At 54.0% G+C, this 15,039-nt stretch overlaps 1 protein-coding gene across 4 annotated transcripts in view; it reads right to left on the minus strand.

The window, feature by feature from the left end:
- LOC105485246 (transcription factor Dp-1) overlaps window positions 1–15,039 on the minus strand; it is a 65,369-nt gene that overhangs the window by 25,811 nt on the left and 24,519 nt on the right. For all 4 annotated transcript variants that reach the window (XM_011747482.2, XM_071080977.1, XM_071080976.1 and 1 more), the window contains exon 3: window positions 9,435–9,501. In XM_011747482.2, the coding sequence (XP_011745784.1) occupies window positions 9,435–9,501 (67 nt within the window). The remainder of the gene's footprint in view (window positions 1–9,434; window positions 9,502–15,039) is intronic.

Raw genomic sequence — 15,039 nt, forward strand, 5'->3', positions numbered from 1 at the left:
GCAGCCAGGCGGCTCTTTCCGTCCTGCATGGCCCGGCCACAGCACCACAGCGCCCGGCCACAGCGCCGCCCACCAGCACCACAGGTACCGTGCACTCGGGCGTCCCAGTCTGGGGCTCCCCTTTCCTGCCCCAGCAGGGAGTGTGGGTAGGACTCGGGGATTCGGGGGGTGGTGGGGCTGTGGGACAGCAGTGTAGCTGAGACCCTCGGGGCATCTGGCCTGCCCTCCATCTGCTCTGCCCACAGGCCGGCTGGCTGGCCTGTCTACGCCATCTGTCCTTCCAACCAGGTCTCTCTCTCTGGGCCAGAGGCCAGCACCATGAGTCTGGGGTGGGTTGCTAAGGGTTTTCACAGCTAGGAAGGGGGAGAAACACACAGAGGGAAGAGGGTCCCTCCTCTGGTACCCAGCACAGGATGAGTGAATGCAGGCAGACGTCCACGGCCCCTGAGCTTCCCCACTCGCTCCTGTTGTCCACCTGGAGTCTGAGCCCCCACACCAGTTGCAGGTAAAGGGTTTTGGAGCCCGAGGGCTTGCCAAGCACAGAGGGCCCCTCCCAGCCTAGACGCAAACCAACAGAGAACCTCTGAGCAGCACACATCAACCAGCAGCACCCCTCGGTCACCAGCTGAGTCTCTGCAGGACAGAGGGCAGGGTACGTGCATCAGTAACAGGGAGAAGAAAGAAATCCTGAGGCTGAGGGTGAGTATCCCCTGCCCCGCCCCAGAGCAGCATTTCAGAAGGGCCTTGAGATAGGGGCTGAGTTCGCACGCCCACCCGGCCAGTGAGCAGCAAGGCCCCTCCCTGAATACATCTCAGACCCACACCCAGAAGTACAGGCTGGAAAGGGCAGTGATGTCTGGGGACCAGAGCTGGGTGGGTGGGTTTCTTTCTTTCTTTTTTTCTTTTTTTTTTTGAGATAAGAGTCCTGCTCTGCTGCCCAGGCTGGAGTGCAGTGACATCATCTCGGCTCACTGCAACCTACGCCTCCCAGGTTCCAGCGATTCTCCTGCCTCAGCCTCCTGAGTAGCTGGGACTACAGGCACCCGCCACCACGCCCGGCTAATTTTTGTATTTTTAGTAGAGATGGGGTTTCACCATGTTGGCCAGGCTGGTCTTGAACGCGTGACTTAAGGTGATCCACCCGTCTTGGCCTCCCAAAGTGCTGGGATTACAGGTGTGAGCCAATGTGCCTGGCCGGGCTTGTTTCTATTCATTGAGAAACTTTTCAAATACAAACAATAACACGACAATTTTATTTCAGTACACTTCAAATACACTGTTATCATCATACTTGCTTCAAGTTTCGTAGAGACATAAGGAGCAGAAATAAAATGAGTCCCCAGGACCCTCAGCCTCCCCGCGAGGCTGCCCGTGTGCGGCGCCCAGGGCCTGCAGGGACGCACTCTCTTCATTTTTCATGCTTTTCCAGGATGTGCGGAACTGAACCTAAGGCTATAACGATTGTTTTTTGTGCGCCTCTGAAACACAGACAAATATTATATGGCTCGCATTCTGCAATTCTCCCAACACTGTGTTCAGACTTACCCACACGTACAGATCAGGCTGATTTCCTCAAACGCTGCTACACTATTCCATTGTAATAAAGTGGTCATATGAACACAGACGTCATATGAAAATGCTGTTTGTTATTACTGAACCGCATGCTGTGTGTTTTTCTCAGCACGCCTGCCGCCAGCGAAGCCTGGGTCCAAGCGGCCGCCGTCCCAGAGTCCGCCCAGTTCCCCAGGCGGTCATTCCAGTCCAAACGCACCAGTGGCAGCCAGGCTGTCGCTCCCCGCCACTTTTTTGTCCACCTCAGGGTAGAATGTTATTTCAATTAGTAGTTGTTGTTGTTTTTGAGACAGGGTCTCACTCTGTCACCCAGGCAGGAGCGCGGTGGTACAATCTCAGTTCACTGCAACCTCCACCTCCCGGTTCAAGGGATCCTCCCACCTCAACCTCCCAAGTAGCTGGTACTACAGGCTCGCACCACCACACCCGGCTAATTTTCTTATTTTTTGTAAAGACAGGGTTTCGCCGCATCGCACAGACTGGTCTTGAACTCCTGAGTTCAAGTCATCCACCCGCCTTGGCCTCTCAAAGTGCTGGGACTACAGGTGTGAGCCACCGTGCCCAGCCAATCATTTAGTTTTAATCTGGCAATATAAGTAGAGTGTTCCACATATTTTCTTGGTAAGACTGACCCACACAATCTATGCATGGGAGGGAGGAGGACTAACATTTCAGGGACAAGCTGAGTCACATGAAGACATGGCCCATAAGCTGACTCTACAGAAATAATATTGTTTCAACTGTAAAAGGCACACATAGCCTTTTTCAAAAGAACTAATTAAAAACATTGTATATACAGCATTTTAAATGGAGAATTCCTTTCTTGGGAAGAAAATTAGTTAAGAATATATATGGTCTAAGTTGCTATAATCCACTAACAGAAAAAGGAGTCTAAATACAGTACTCACGTTTTTATCATTACTTGTCCTATTCTATTAATATGTATAGGGCTTAAGATAAATTATGAAACCATAAAGTTTTGTATTTTCTGAAAAACAATTTTAACATCTTTACATTGTCAGAGCCAGAGGTCTACGAGTTACTGTTTTGCCCACCAAGCTGGAGATGTTTTATCTGCTCATCTGGTCAAGCACAGCCCCTCTGCAGGGGAGCGGCTCCGCAGGGAAGTAGCTCCGCAGGGGAGTGCCTCTGTGGCTGGCTTGCAAGCAGCATTTGTGCACACTTGACTGGCCACAACAGAACATTCTTCTCTGTTGTCAGCACTGAGGAGGAAGCTCCTGCCTAAGTGACCACAGCCAGGCACCTGCCCAATGGAGACATTGCTCTCCCCAGACTCCATTCAGACTCAGGAGACCTGAGCTCCTAGAACGCAGGCTGAGGCAACTCCCACACAAAACCTATCCTCTGGCAGTTATCAGAGACCTCAGCTGCACAAACCACACACCTACTGTGCCTGACGTGGCTGGGCCCCCGGCAGGACCTGCTCCTGAGAACACGCGGTTACTACTCTAAGTTCACAGCATGGCTGAAGTCACTCCCAAGAACCTCTCTGTCCAAACACACAGAGCTCCAGCAGGCTACCCTGCATCCAAGAGTCATCATCTCACACCTGGGAACAAGGGTTACAGCCACAGAAATGCCATTACTGGGCTAAAAACAGAGGCTGGGTTTTTAATGTCTTTCAGGCTAAAAACAGAGAAATACGAAGAGAGAAAAAGCGGATGGCCTCTCCTGACAGTTCTGTAGGAGGCTGGCAGTTTGAAGAGGCCAACCAAAAGTTATATCCTCCCTTCCTATAACCCCCTTCCTAACAGTTGTACAAAGATCAGTGCGTGTGTGGGGGGGGTGGGGGGGCACAGTTCACAAGCGACAGTCACCACGAGTAAGGAATTACGTAAGCAACACTAAGCTTCTGACCACACATCACTGATAAATTTCCTCCTCCACTTAGAACCCTAAAGCTGACAGACATGAGACTGAAGCAGGAGGAAAGTAAAGACACAACAAAGGGAGATGCTCTTTCGGAAGCAGTCATTCTGGGCTAAGAGGACATGTATAATCCAATGCCCACATGTGCTGGGCACTCCCATATGAGCAGCAACCGAGGGACCCGGGCCCGGCGCCGCAGACAAGGTGAACCTGCACCGTGCACAGCCATGACCTGTGTCTGAGCGCTCTCCACGGACCCACTATGTTAAAAATCATGAGCACACTATGAGAAAAAGGCAGCAAATAACCAAAGGTAGCAAACACATCGCAGTCGCCGAAGCCACGACTGGAAGGGCCCCAGTGACTAAAGACAGGAGCCACCACACAGCATGGGGAGGACGCAGACACTCCACGCACCAGCTGCCAAAGTACACACTCAAATGTACACTTATACATTTACTCTTTTTTTTTTTTTTTTTTTTTTTGAGACAGAGTCTCACTCTGTCACCCAGGCTAGAGGGTAGTGGAGCGATCCTGGTTCACTGCAACCTCCACCTCCTGGGTTCAAGTGATTCTCCTGCCTCAGCCTCCTGAATAGCTGGGATTACAGGCGTGCACCACAGCGCCCCAGTAATTTTTATATTTGTAGTGGAGAGGCAGTTTCACCATGTTGGCTAGGCTGGTCTTGAACTCCTGACCTCAGGTGATCCACCTGCCTCGGCCTCCCAAAGTGCTGGGATAACAGGCGTGAGCCACTGTGCCCAGCCTACTCATTTGAGACGGGGTCTGGCTCTGTCGCCCAGGCTGGAGTGCAGAGGCTCAATCACAACTCACTGCAGCCTCGACCTCCCACGCTCAAGTGATCCTCCTGCCTCAGCCTCCCAAGTAGCTGCGACTATCTATAGGCATGCGCCACCATGCTTGGCTACTTTTTTTTTTTAATTTTGTAGAGATGGGGCCTCACGTTGATGCCCAGGCTGGTCTTGAACTCCTGGCCTCAAGCAATCCTCCCACTGCAGCACTGAGATTTCTGGTGTGAGCCCCTGCACCTGGCCTACACACGTATCTGCGCTCTCAGGAACAGTGTGGGCAGATTCTCAGGGGGCCTGGATCACCCCTCGGTACAGGGGGTGCACAGGCAGCCCTGAGGTACAGACAGACAAGCACACTTCCAGGCCAGCTGTGGCCTCCCGGCTGGCCTCCCTGAGGACGAGGCGCAGGTCAGACAGGATTGCACACATCAGGGAGGAGGATGCAGGCAGCCCTGGGGCCAGGTCACGCTGGGACGGGGGCAGGGTGGACCAGGCAAAGCCAGAGGGAAAGCTCCTACCAGTACCGCGGGGCCACAGGCATGATATGAGTAAGAGCCCACCTGCGACACACAAAGCCTGAAAACCCAACACCACCAAATGGTGGTGAGGACATGGAACTGTCAGACACACAAAGTGTGTGTGCAAATGTTCACAGCAGCATTTTGCTCTCAGGGAACAATTAGAGGCAAACCAAACAGCCACGACTAAAATAGCCCACGTAAAATGTATTGTCAAAACCTCCACGTTGGGACTCTCATCCTTGGGGAGCCTGTGGATGCAAAATGTCTCGAGTTTGGTGCATTTCTCTGGGTGGAAAGCAGTTTTCTGAGCCTCGAAGGGTGTGGTGGTCAGTTTTACGTGCCAGCCTGACGGTGCTCTATCCCGTTATTCAGCCAAAGGCCAGCTGAGAACTTGCCGCTAAGCTCCTTGAAAAGGAGCCATTAAGCAAAGGAGATTGTGCTCGATGCAGGTGGGCCTCGTCTAACCCGTTGAAGGCTTTTAGAGCAAAACCTACATTTTTCCAGAAAAAGAATTCATCACCAACCGCCCTGCAGGCTCCGCCCTGATGGCCCCACTATGGCTAGGCTGGGTCCTGTCGTGAGTCCCCACCTGGGTTCCCTGTCCCCCTGGCTGTTGCTCTACAGAACACTGACAATCACAGTGGGGACCTGGACACAGGCCCCCCACGGCAGCAGCAGGAAGAGACACAGTGGCCCCAGGCAGCTGTGGCATGGAGTGGAGCTGGGAGGACCAGGGCCAGGGACCCACGAGGAGCCTCGGCTGGGCTCATCCCCTCTACCTTCCCCTGATCCACTCTCACCGGGACAGCTCCTGTCCTGCCTTAAGATCTGACTCAAGGAAGGGCTCCACAGCCCTCGAAGTGCTACTGACCATGCCCTGGGCTCGCAGGGCACAGAGGAAGGCGGAGCCTTGCTCACTTGCACCACCGAGGGCAACTCAAAAAGCACCCGCAACGGCTCCATCTAAGGGCGTAGACCGCCCCACCTCCCAAACTAGAGGCAAGGGGGGCCCACTAGTGAAGACGGGTGTCTGTTGGGGAAGCAAGGGCTGCACGCTCACACACACACACAACTCACACACATGCACAATCAGAACTCACACTCAACTCATGCACATACACGCATACTCACACAACTCATACTCAACTCGCACATACACACACTCATTCAATTCACGCACACAACATACACACATGCACACGCACAGAACACAACACACACAACACTCCACATACAAAACTCACTCAACTCACACCCAACTCACACGTGCACATGCACACAACTCACATGCAACTCACGCACAACTCACGCAACTCACATACTCACATCTCACATGCACACAACTCATGCACACAACACACCTCGACTCACAAATGCACGAACACAACTGACACAACTCACGTGAACTCATGCACACTCACAACACATGCACTCCACACACACTCCTCACAATTCACACATACAACTCACTTGCACACACATGCACACAACTCACACGCATGCACACACACGCAAATTCACAGGTACACTCACGTACTCACACAACTGATGCACACAACACACATGCACACTCAACACATACTCAACTCATGCACACTCAGACATGCAGTCATTCCTCATACACAATGCACCGACAAGCACTCCTCACATACACACTCATTCACGCATACACACTGACACTCATGCACACACTCCTCACATGCACACTCAGTGACACACACGTTCCTCACGCGCACTCATGCACACATATTGACACAGACACATGCAAACACCAACAAACTGTTCTATTTGTTAAACAGAATTCTCTGGAACAAACACCGGAAGTGAACACTGGTGCTAACGTGCTGGGCAGAAGAGGAAAGAAGGAAACCTCTCTGCACCTTTTCACACTTCAAAATTTTAAAACATGAACATGTCACTGACGCAAAAGCAAATTTAAAATAACCACGTGTGGCCAGGTCTCTCTGTACCTTTTCATACTTCAAAACTTTAAAACATGAACATGTCACTGACGCAAAAGCAAATTTAAAATAACCACGTGTGGCCAGGTGCAGTCGCTCACGCCTGTAATCCTAGCACTTTGGGAGGCTGAGGCGAGCAGATCATGAGGTCAGGAGTTGGAGACCAGCCTGACCAACATGGTGAAACCCCATCTCTACTAAAAACACAAAATTAGCTGGATATGGTGGTGGGCACCTGTAATCCCAGCTACTCAGGAGGTTGAGGCAGGAGAATCACTTGAATCCGGGAGGCGGAGGTTGCAGTGAGCCGAGATCACGCCACTGCACTCCAGCGCGGGCGACAGAGTGAGACTCCATCTCAAAAACAACAACAACAACAAAAGCTCCACGTGTGTGGTGGAATCAACACCAGGTGAGGGGAGGGGAGGCCCAAGAGCCGCTGCCGACGATCCGGGGAAAGAACTGACCATCCCAAGGCTCACCTCGGGGGGATCAGGGGCCGGGGCACGTGGGGCAAGCAGACGGGAAACGCATGGCCCTGCCGCGAGCCGGGTCAAAACCAGAACATTTTCAGCTATGCCACAAATGCCAGAGTATGTTCCCTCCTAATCCCAGCAATTCAACTCTTCAGCTCCATTAAACCTGTTACAGATTTAAGCACAGATTTGTGAGTAAGAATGGAAAAGGAGACAGCCCACATGTGGTAAGAAAGCTGACTGCATGTAACCTAACAAGAGGAATTCAAATTCAACACCATAGAAACAGACTTCATCATTTCAAGCATAAAATGGTGAAAATGGTGAATTTTTCATTGTTATTTCTGCTTTATCACTTGAACAGAAAATGTCATGCCTGCAACTTGTGCACTTTTAAGTGTTCAATTAGTTACACTAAAACTATACTTCTCTCGAGCAATCTGTGAATCCTCAAATGATCAAGACAAAAAGCTCATAAATAATCCTAAAAGGGCTGCACAGATTTGCTCCCTATTCCTAGAAAAGCAGGAGGGAAGGACCTGTGTCAGCAGAAGAGCAGGGCCAGTCCCACCACCTTCCTCTGGCAGGGCCCACAGGCAGCAGGAGGCTGGGGAGGCTGCAGGCTGGCTCAGGTCACAAGGCCAAGTTCTCCCAAGGAAGAGACCAGAGTAGGACCTAGGGACAGGCCCCAAGGAGACACCTGGACCTGGCTCCGCAGCAAGTAGGGGTTGGAGGCAGATGGCACCATGGGCACCCGCACCAGCACTGGACAGAAAGGGACGGGCAGCAGGGTCAAGCCTCAGCAGAGAGCTGGTGGCCTGGTCACCACACTCCCACGCCCCAGAGCCACGGCAAGCACTGAGAGGTCACTTACAAGGGTCTCAATGTTAAGAGTAAAAAAAGCGGCCGGGCGCGGTGGCTCAAGCCTGTAATCCCAGCACTTTGGGAGGCCGAGACGGGTGGATCACGAGGTCAGGAGATCGAGACCATCCTGGATAACACGGTGAAACCCCGTCTCTACTAAAAAATACAAAAAACTAGCCGGGCGAGGTGGCGGGCGCCTGTAGTCCCAGCTACTCGGGAGGCTGAGGCAGGAGAATGGCGTAAACCCGGGAGGCGGAGCTTGCAGTGAGCCGAGATCGCGCCACTGCACTCCAGCCTGGGTGACAGAGCCAGACTCCGTCTCAAAAAAAAAAAAAAAAAAAAAAAAAAAAAAAGGAGTAAAAAAAGCTCATTTTATATATGGGAATAATTAGAAAAATCAGAAAGTTCCTTCTAGGAATCTAAAACGGAAACGCATCCAGGCCTCTAGGCTCCTCCCTGGGCTGACGCAACCAAGTGCATGCATGTCGCGACCAGAGCACTCAGTGGGCCCACTAGGTTCTGCAGGCAGAAACGTCTTAGGACAAAGCAAGCTCTTCCACAAGCTTGTCTCCCAGCAATATCGCAACAAACCACAATGAACCGCCCTGCACGCACTCCCAGCTCCACACAGCACAACCTCTCACGAGGGGCCAAGCACCGCACATCAAAGCTTCTAAGTGGTGTGTCCTAACCCAGCACAGGTAAGGAGTTTACCTGGGAAGTAACCAGGTGAGCACACACACCTTCATGAATGTAAACCCCAGCACCACTCCAAGGTGTAAAATGGAAACTGCCAACCGTGGGACCCGGAAGAGGCGGCTTCAACCTCTCCAGCTGACTTCCTCCCCTGGATTCCTCAAGACAAGAAAAATGGCTTTTCCTCAAGAGCTAGTAAAATACACATGCGAAGCGTTAAACGTGGCAAGTGCTTGCTTCGCAGGAGGTGTGCACCATGGTACACCTATCTTTCCTCAAACAGCACAGGTGAGTCTGGCTTCTGGAGGAGCCCACACCACTGCTGAGACGTCATTATCTTTGGGTGGCGGGAAAACAAATTGTCTTTATTTCTTCTTTACATTATTCTACCTTTTTCTAAATGTCTGCAAATAGTACACACACCTTAGAATTCAAAATCCACAAAGCTTCTGGTGTGTGTGTGCAGGCTGTGTTCTAAATATTAGAAGGCCCCTACGCCCACCCTCCTGGATTCTCAGAGCACAAAGGTGCCCGTGCAGGAGATGCCATCATTAGCAAGAGGCTTCAACGTCAACAGCTTCATAAACACATGAAGCTTCACGCGTTCATCAACACAAGTGTGTCCAGAACAGGTGCCCTTACCTTTTCCGGGACTAAGGTTCTGGTCTATGAAGACCTTGAGTTCTCCGTTGGCTTCAATTAGACCGGCCTGCAGAAAGCAACAAAACAATAATAAATACAACAGCTAAAAGGGCTACAAAACTAGGGGTGTCTAAAACCACCCTCAAGGGTTCTATCAAATAACGTCGTAAAAAGGCAGAAGGGCCACAGTTAAGCAACTCCAGGAACACCCCGGAGAACGCCAGGCCCGGAGAAGGAATGTTGCTATCACCATGGCACCTGTAGGGCCAAAACAGCACCGTCCACCAGGAATTAGCCACGACTTACAAAATCTACACAGTCTTGAAAAATCACGACTGTAATGAGGAAAACGTTCACAATAGAATGTTAAACGAAAGGCGGCACAGATAAGAGTACAGCCACACAGCGGGGGCACAGGCGTGATGGCGCAGCCACACAGCGGGGGCACACGCGTGACGGCGAGTCACACAGCGGGGGCACACACGTGATGGTGCAGCCACACAGCTGGACACACATGCATGATGGTACAGCCATACAGAGGGGCACACGTGTGACAGTATAGCTACACAGCAAGAACACACGTGTGATGGCACAGCCACAGCAGGGGCACACACGTGACGGTATAGCCACAGCAGAGGCACACACCTAATGGTCCAGCTATACGGCAGTAACACACACCTAACGGTACAGCCACACAGCAAGAAACATTAAGGGGGACTCCTATCAGAATTGTCAACCTCATCCTGCTTCTCCAGAAAAGTCATGAAATGTTTCATTCTCTTCCTAGTCCCAACAAAATGTCAGTCCCCAGGGGCTAGGCTCTGCGAAGGAAAGGCCATCCCAAGAGGAGGTCTTGGAGGGGCGGCCTCTGGGAGTGGCGTGCTGGCAGCCCAGGCATGGCAGCCTGAGCATGAGCACACACACGGCAGCACGCTTGAGTACCCAGGGTCCGAGGAGGCCACGCACCTCAGGCAGTGGGGCTGCGGTGTGGCGATGGGGGTTGCTGTCTTCACTGAGAGTAAAGGCACTCGAATGCACCCTTCTGTAGACAACACCACGGGAACAAGGAGACGCCATGACCCCATGGTGCCACCCAGGTAAGTCAGGGGACATGGGGAGGCAGCCCAGGTACAAGCCAGGCAGCCAAGACTAAAAGCCCAGCAAGACGACCCCTGCAAGACCACCGGACAATTTCCTGGGCATCTTCACAACCCCCTTCCCCACAGAAGATGAGGAAAGCCAGGGCTGCCCGTAAGCTTGAGGACGGTGGCAAGTTCACGTCCTAGGAGGCTAAAAAAAAGACAGGAACGACAGACGTTCAAACCGGGTCCAACCGCACTTTCTGAGTCTGGCTGTGCAGCAGGCACCATCCCAGCCTTGGCTGTGGGACTTGCTGGGCGGTGGGTGGACGACCCAGTGACCCCCTGCACACAGAGCCAGGTGAGGTGGGATGTGCAGAAGGGGCTGCATCACACTGGCCACACCAAGGGGCTGGGATCCAGGCTCCACCACGCCCAGGGCCCAAAGACAGCTTGTGATGCAATCTCAAGGAAAAGAGCCATGGGGCAAGAACCTGACCACACCCAGGAGGCGCCTCTGAGGCCACCAACCTGATGCAGCACCAGACAGGCCCCCAGAGGGCTACGCCGGCACAAACGCACGACACCAGACAGGCCCGCAGAGGGCTATGCCGGCACAAACGCACGACAGGAAAAGCATGACCCATGGTCAACGATGGTGCCTGAAGGTCGGCGTGCATGGCTTTGTGCTGGCACCCATTAGTGTGTTACAGGTGTGAGATGCCAGATGTCCTGGTCACCATGAGGGCAATACCATCCAGGCCAGGTTGGTAAGGCCGAGACGTTAAGCCTGGGAGAGAAAGGGCAGGAGGGTACGGCCAGTTAGAAAAAGGCGAGTGGGTGTGGACAGGTGGTTGAGCCAGGTACACACGGCCAAGCGGCTATGGAGGGCCAGAACCCACAGGAGATGAAGGTCAAAACACTACAGCAAAGTAGGTAAGGTCAGGTGACTATGACCAAGGAGGTGAAAGCAAACTAGGTAAGACTGAGAAGTTAAACAAAAGGTGGGTCAGCCAGGAGAGAACAGCCAGGTGCGTAAGGCCAGGAAGTTACATCCAAGACGTTAAGGCCTAGTGGGTGAGGCCAGGAGGCAAGGGCCTCGGTCAGGGCTGGTCAGGCTTGAGCCCAGCTCCAGCATCTGTGTGGGAGTGGAGCGTCTGTGTGGGAGTGGAGCATCTGTGTGGGAGTGGAGCGTGCTCCAGCCCCGGGTGCGTGGAGCTGGAGGAAGCCCTGCCAGGGGTCTGATGGAGCAAGTCCCAGTTGTGGAGGACGACTGCCCTCCCCGCTACACAGCCAGGGCTGTGCCCACTTCCCCTGCGTGGCGTCTGCGCTCCCAGCCCTGGCATGTGGCAACCATGGTTTGGGCTCTGAAGCTGTTTTGTACCACTGTCCCTGTCTATCACCCTCCCTCACCAGGATGAACAAATGAACACCTGCTAAGAAGTGTAGGGCCAGGGACTGGTGCAGGGCACGCACTGCGCAGGATGGCACAGCACCTTTTTTCTGTTGGTGGGGACAGTCCAATGGGCAGAGACAGAGCGGGGGCTGTTCCTCCTCATGCCTGCAGGGCGTGTGGAAGACCCCCAGGAGCAGTGGCTGCCTGCGGCCTCCATGAAACGCTGGCAAGTCTGGCCTCAACAGAGGAGCCCGACTAGGGCCACCGTGCACTCAGACACGGGCCTGGCCCGGCCACCACGACGCTCGTGTCCGTAAACGTTCTGCCACTGCTCACAGAAAACACTCCTCACGTGCACCAACACAGGCCCTGCAAGAACGCCAACTGGCCCTGCCCAGGGGAGACCTCGGCAGCCGCGGGGGCTGGGGCACAGGTGGCCTGGATGTTTCTCACTCTGCCCCATTGACGCGGTGGTCAGCCCCGGCTGGGACAGGAACTCAGCAATCCCTGAGTAGCCCACGCCCAGGAAACCCAGGTCCAAGAGACCACTGCCCCGTCACGGCCACCCACCAGCACAGCCCCTCCTTCCGGGCAGTGCTTCCTCCTCCCCAGCAGCTGCCCAGGGAGTTAACGGGCCAGGCTGTGGACCCAGGCGGCCCTTCCAGGAATACTGAGATGGGGTGAAGGGGCCAGTCTTTCTCCACCAGCCTCAACGTTGTGACATAAAGCTCTGGGGTAACTGCACGGATGCGGAGCACACAGTGACGGCAGCCAGTGAGGAGAGAACAAGGCCCACATGTGGGCCGGAGTCACACTGCCGACACAAGCGTGGCATCATCTGTGGGTCCAACTGGGTCTGCCACAAGCATCGTTTTGTTCCAGGAAAAACCCTTTCATTCCCCTTCTTTATGCAACTCATGCTTCTGAAAGTAGAAACGGCTGATAGCACTTCAAAATCCACAGCCTCGGCCTGCTGGTTCCACCGGCCACGTGCTCAGGTGTCGCCAGATCCCTGGCAAGCACCCGCAGCTCACAGCTGGCCCCTTTCCTCAGCTTTCTCCTGGAGAAGCTCTGGGCCCAGGAGGCAGGGGCCATGAATGACGCCCTGCGCTGTCTCAGCAGCAGTGCTGACGCTGCCACCTGCACGGCTCTGCCAGGGGCCAGCCTCCCTGCAGGGTGTTTGGTGGCATCCTCAGCCTTCACCCCGCGTGGGACAACCAGAATCATCCCCGGACACTGCAAAGCCACCTGCAGCCAAGAACCACAGACTCAGAGGCACGACTTCTGGGGCCGCAGGGCCTCTAAGCAGACCTCTCCAGAGCTGGCGGAGAACAAACGCACACCTGGCTACAGAGGCTACAGTCTCAACCTTAATTTCCAACTAGGAACATGAGGCTGTAAGACAGGAAATCTGACCTAAAAGGAAACCACACAGTGGGTTCCTGTGGCTGCCTGTAAGTGCCTATCTTGATGGGATGCGCTTACTCCACACTGAGTTTGACAAACACTGAAAATATTTCATAATACAATGTGTGTCAAAATCACAAGGGAAACGCAAACTCTCCTTTCTATAAAGGAGACTAGAAAACAAAACCACCACCTAGACTGCCTCTGTTCACAGATCATCTGAAGGACTCACACAAATGTTCTACAAACCAGCACTGGAGGAGGGTGAACTGGGGAGACGTGAGTGGGAGCAGGCGGCTGACGGCGGGGCTGGGGCACACAGCCTCCAGGAAGGCTCTGCGGTGTCTTCATGTGTGGCCCTCCTAATCCTGCTTGGGATGGTATTTCGAAGTGACTGGGCCATGAAGGCACAGCCTCCCAGATGGAATCTGTGCCCTGATAAAGGGGCTCCCTGGCCCTTCCACCAGGTGAGGGCACGGCAAGAAGACGCTACTTACCAGCCAAGCAGCGGCTCTCACCAGACACCAAACCTACCAGGGCCTTGATAGTGGACTCCTAGGCTCCCGAGCTGTGAGCAGCCGATTCCTGTTGTTTACAAGCTGCCCGATTCATGGTCACAGTATTCTTGTGACGGCAGCCCAAGCAACCAGGACAAGCTCTCCTGCAAATACCCACCACTGTGCTGCCTTTCCAATGGGCCCTCCTGCAGACATCCACCACCACACCGCCTTTCCAACGGGCTCCCCGGCAGACACTCCCCACCGCACCACCTTCCCACAGGATCCCCTGCGGACACCCACCACCGCACCATCTCCTACCGGCTCCCCTGCGGACACTCACCACCGCACCACCTTCCCACAGGATCCCCTGCGGACACCCACCACCGCACCACCTTCCCACAGGATCCCCTGCGGACACCCACCACCGCACCATCTCCTACCGGCTCCCCTGCGGACACTCACCACCGCACCACCTTCCCACAGGATCCCCTGCGGACACCCACCACCGCACCACCTTCCCACAGGATCCCCTGCGGACACCCACCACCGCACCACCTTCCCACAGGATCCCCTGCGGACACCCACCACCGCACCACCTTCCCACAGGATCCCCTGCGGACACTCACCACCGCACCACCTTCCCACAGGATCCCCTGCGGACACTCAACATTGCGCCACTTTCTCCCTGAACTGACTTCTGTGACCCGACCCCCAGGAGGATGGAAATAAGGGGCAACTTCTGAAGCTAGGTCACTCCCTGCCCTCTTGCGAAAGCTGGTGCCATGGTGTGAGGATACTCAGGAGGCCCTGAGGTGGTCGTGGTGCTGAGGGCTCCTCCTGCTAACTCCCAGACCTTGGTCTTGAGGTCTGCAGAGCTGGGCAACGTCTCAACTGCAACTGCGTGAGACTCCAGGACAGAAGCACCCAACCGAGCCACTCCCAAACTCCGGGCCCACAGCCATTGTGTGGGGGTAAGAGAGCGTATTGTTTTAAGCCACTACATTCATCTGTTTCACAGCAATAGATAACACAGCAGTTAAAGAGTTTTCTCTAGAACATTAAAAAAAAGTGATTATTTTCATCAACCAGGTCGTCACTGAATTTATTTTCGAAGGGATCTTGAACCCTGCGCAAACTTAGCTCCACACGGAAAGCTCACTGGCACTGTCGTCTGAAGAACGGGATCCCACATGCCACACCCTCAGCATCAGCCTTTCAAAGCT

This window comes from Macaca nemestrina, chromosome 16 (genome assembly GCF_043159975.1).
Source record: "Macaca nemestrina isolate mMacNem1 chromosome 16, mMacNem.hap1, whole genome shotgun sequence".
Lineage (NCBI taxonomy): Eukaryota > Metazoa > Chordata > Mammalia > Primates > Cercopithecidae > Macaca > Macaca nemestrina.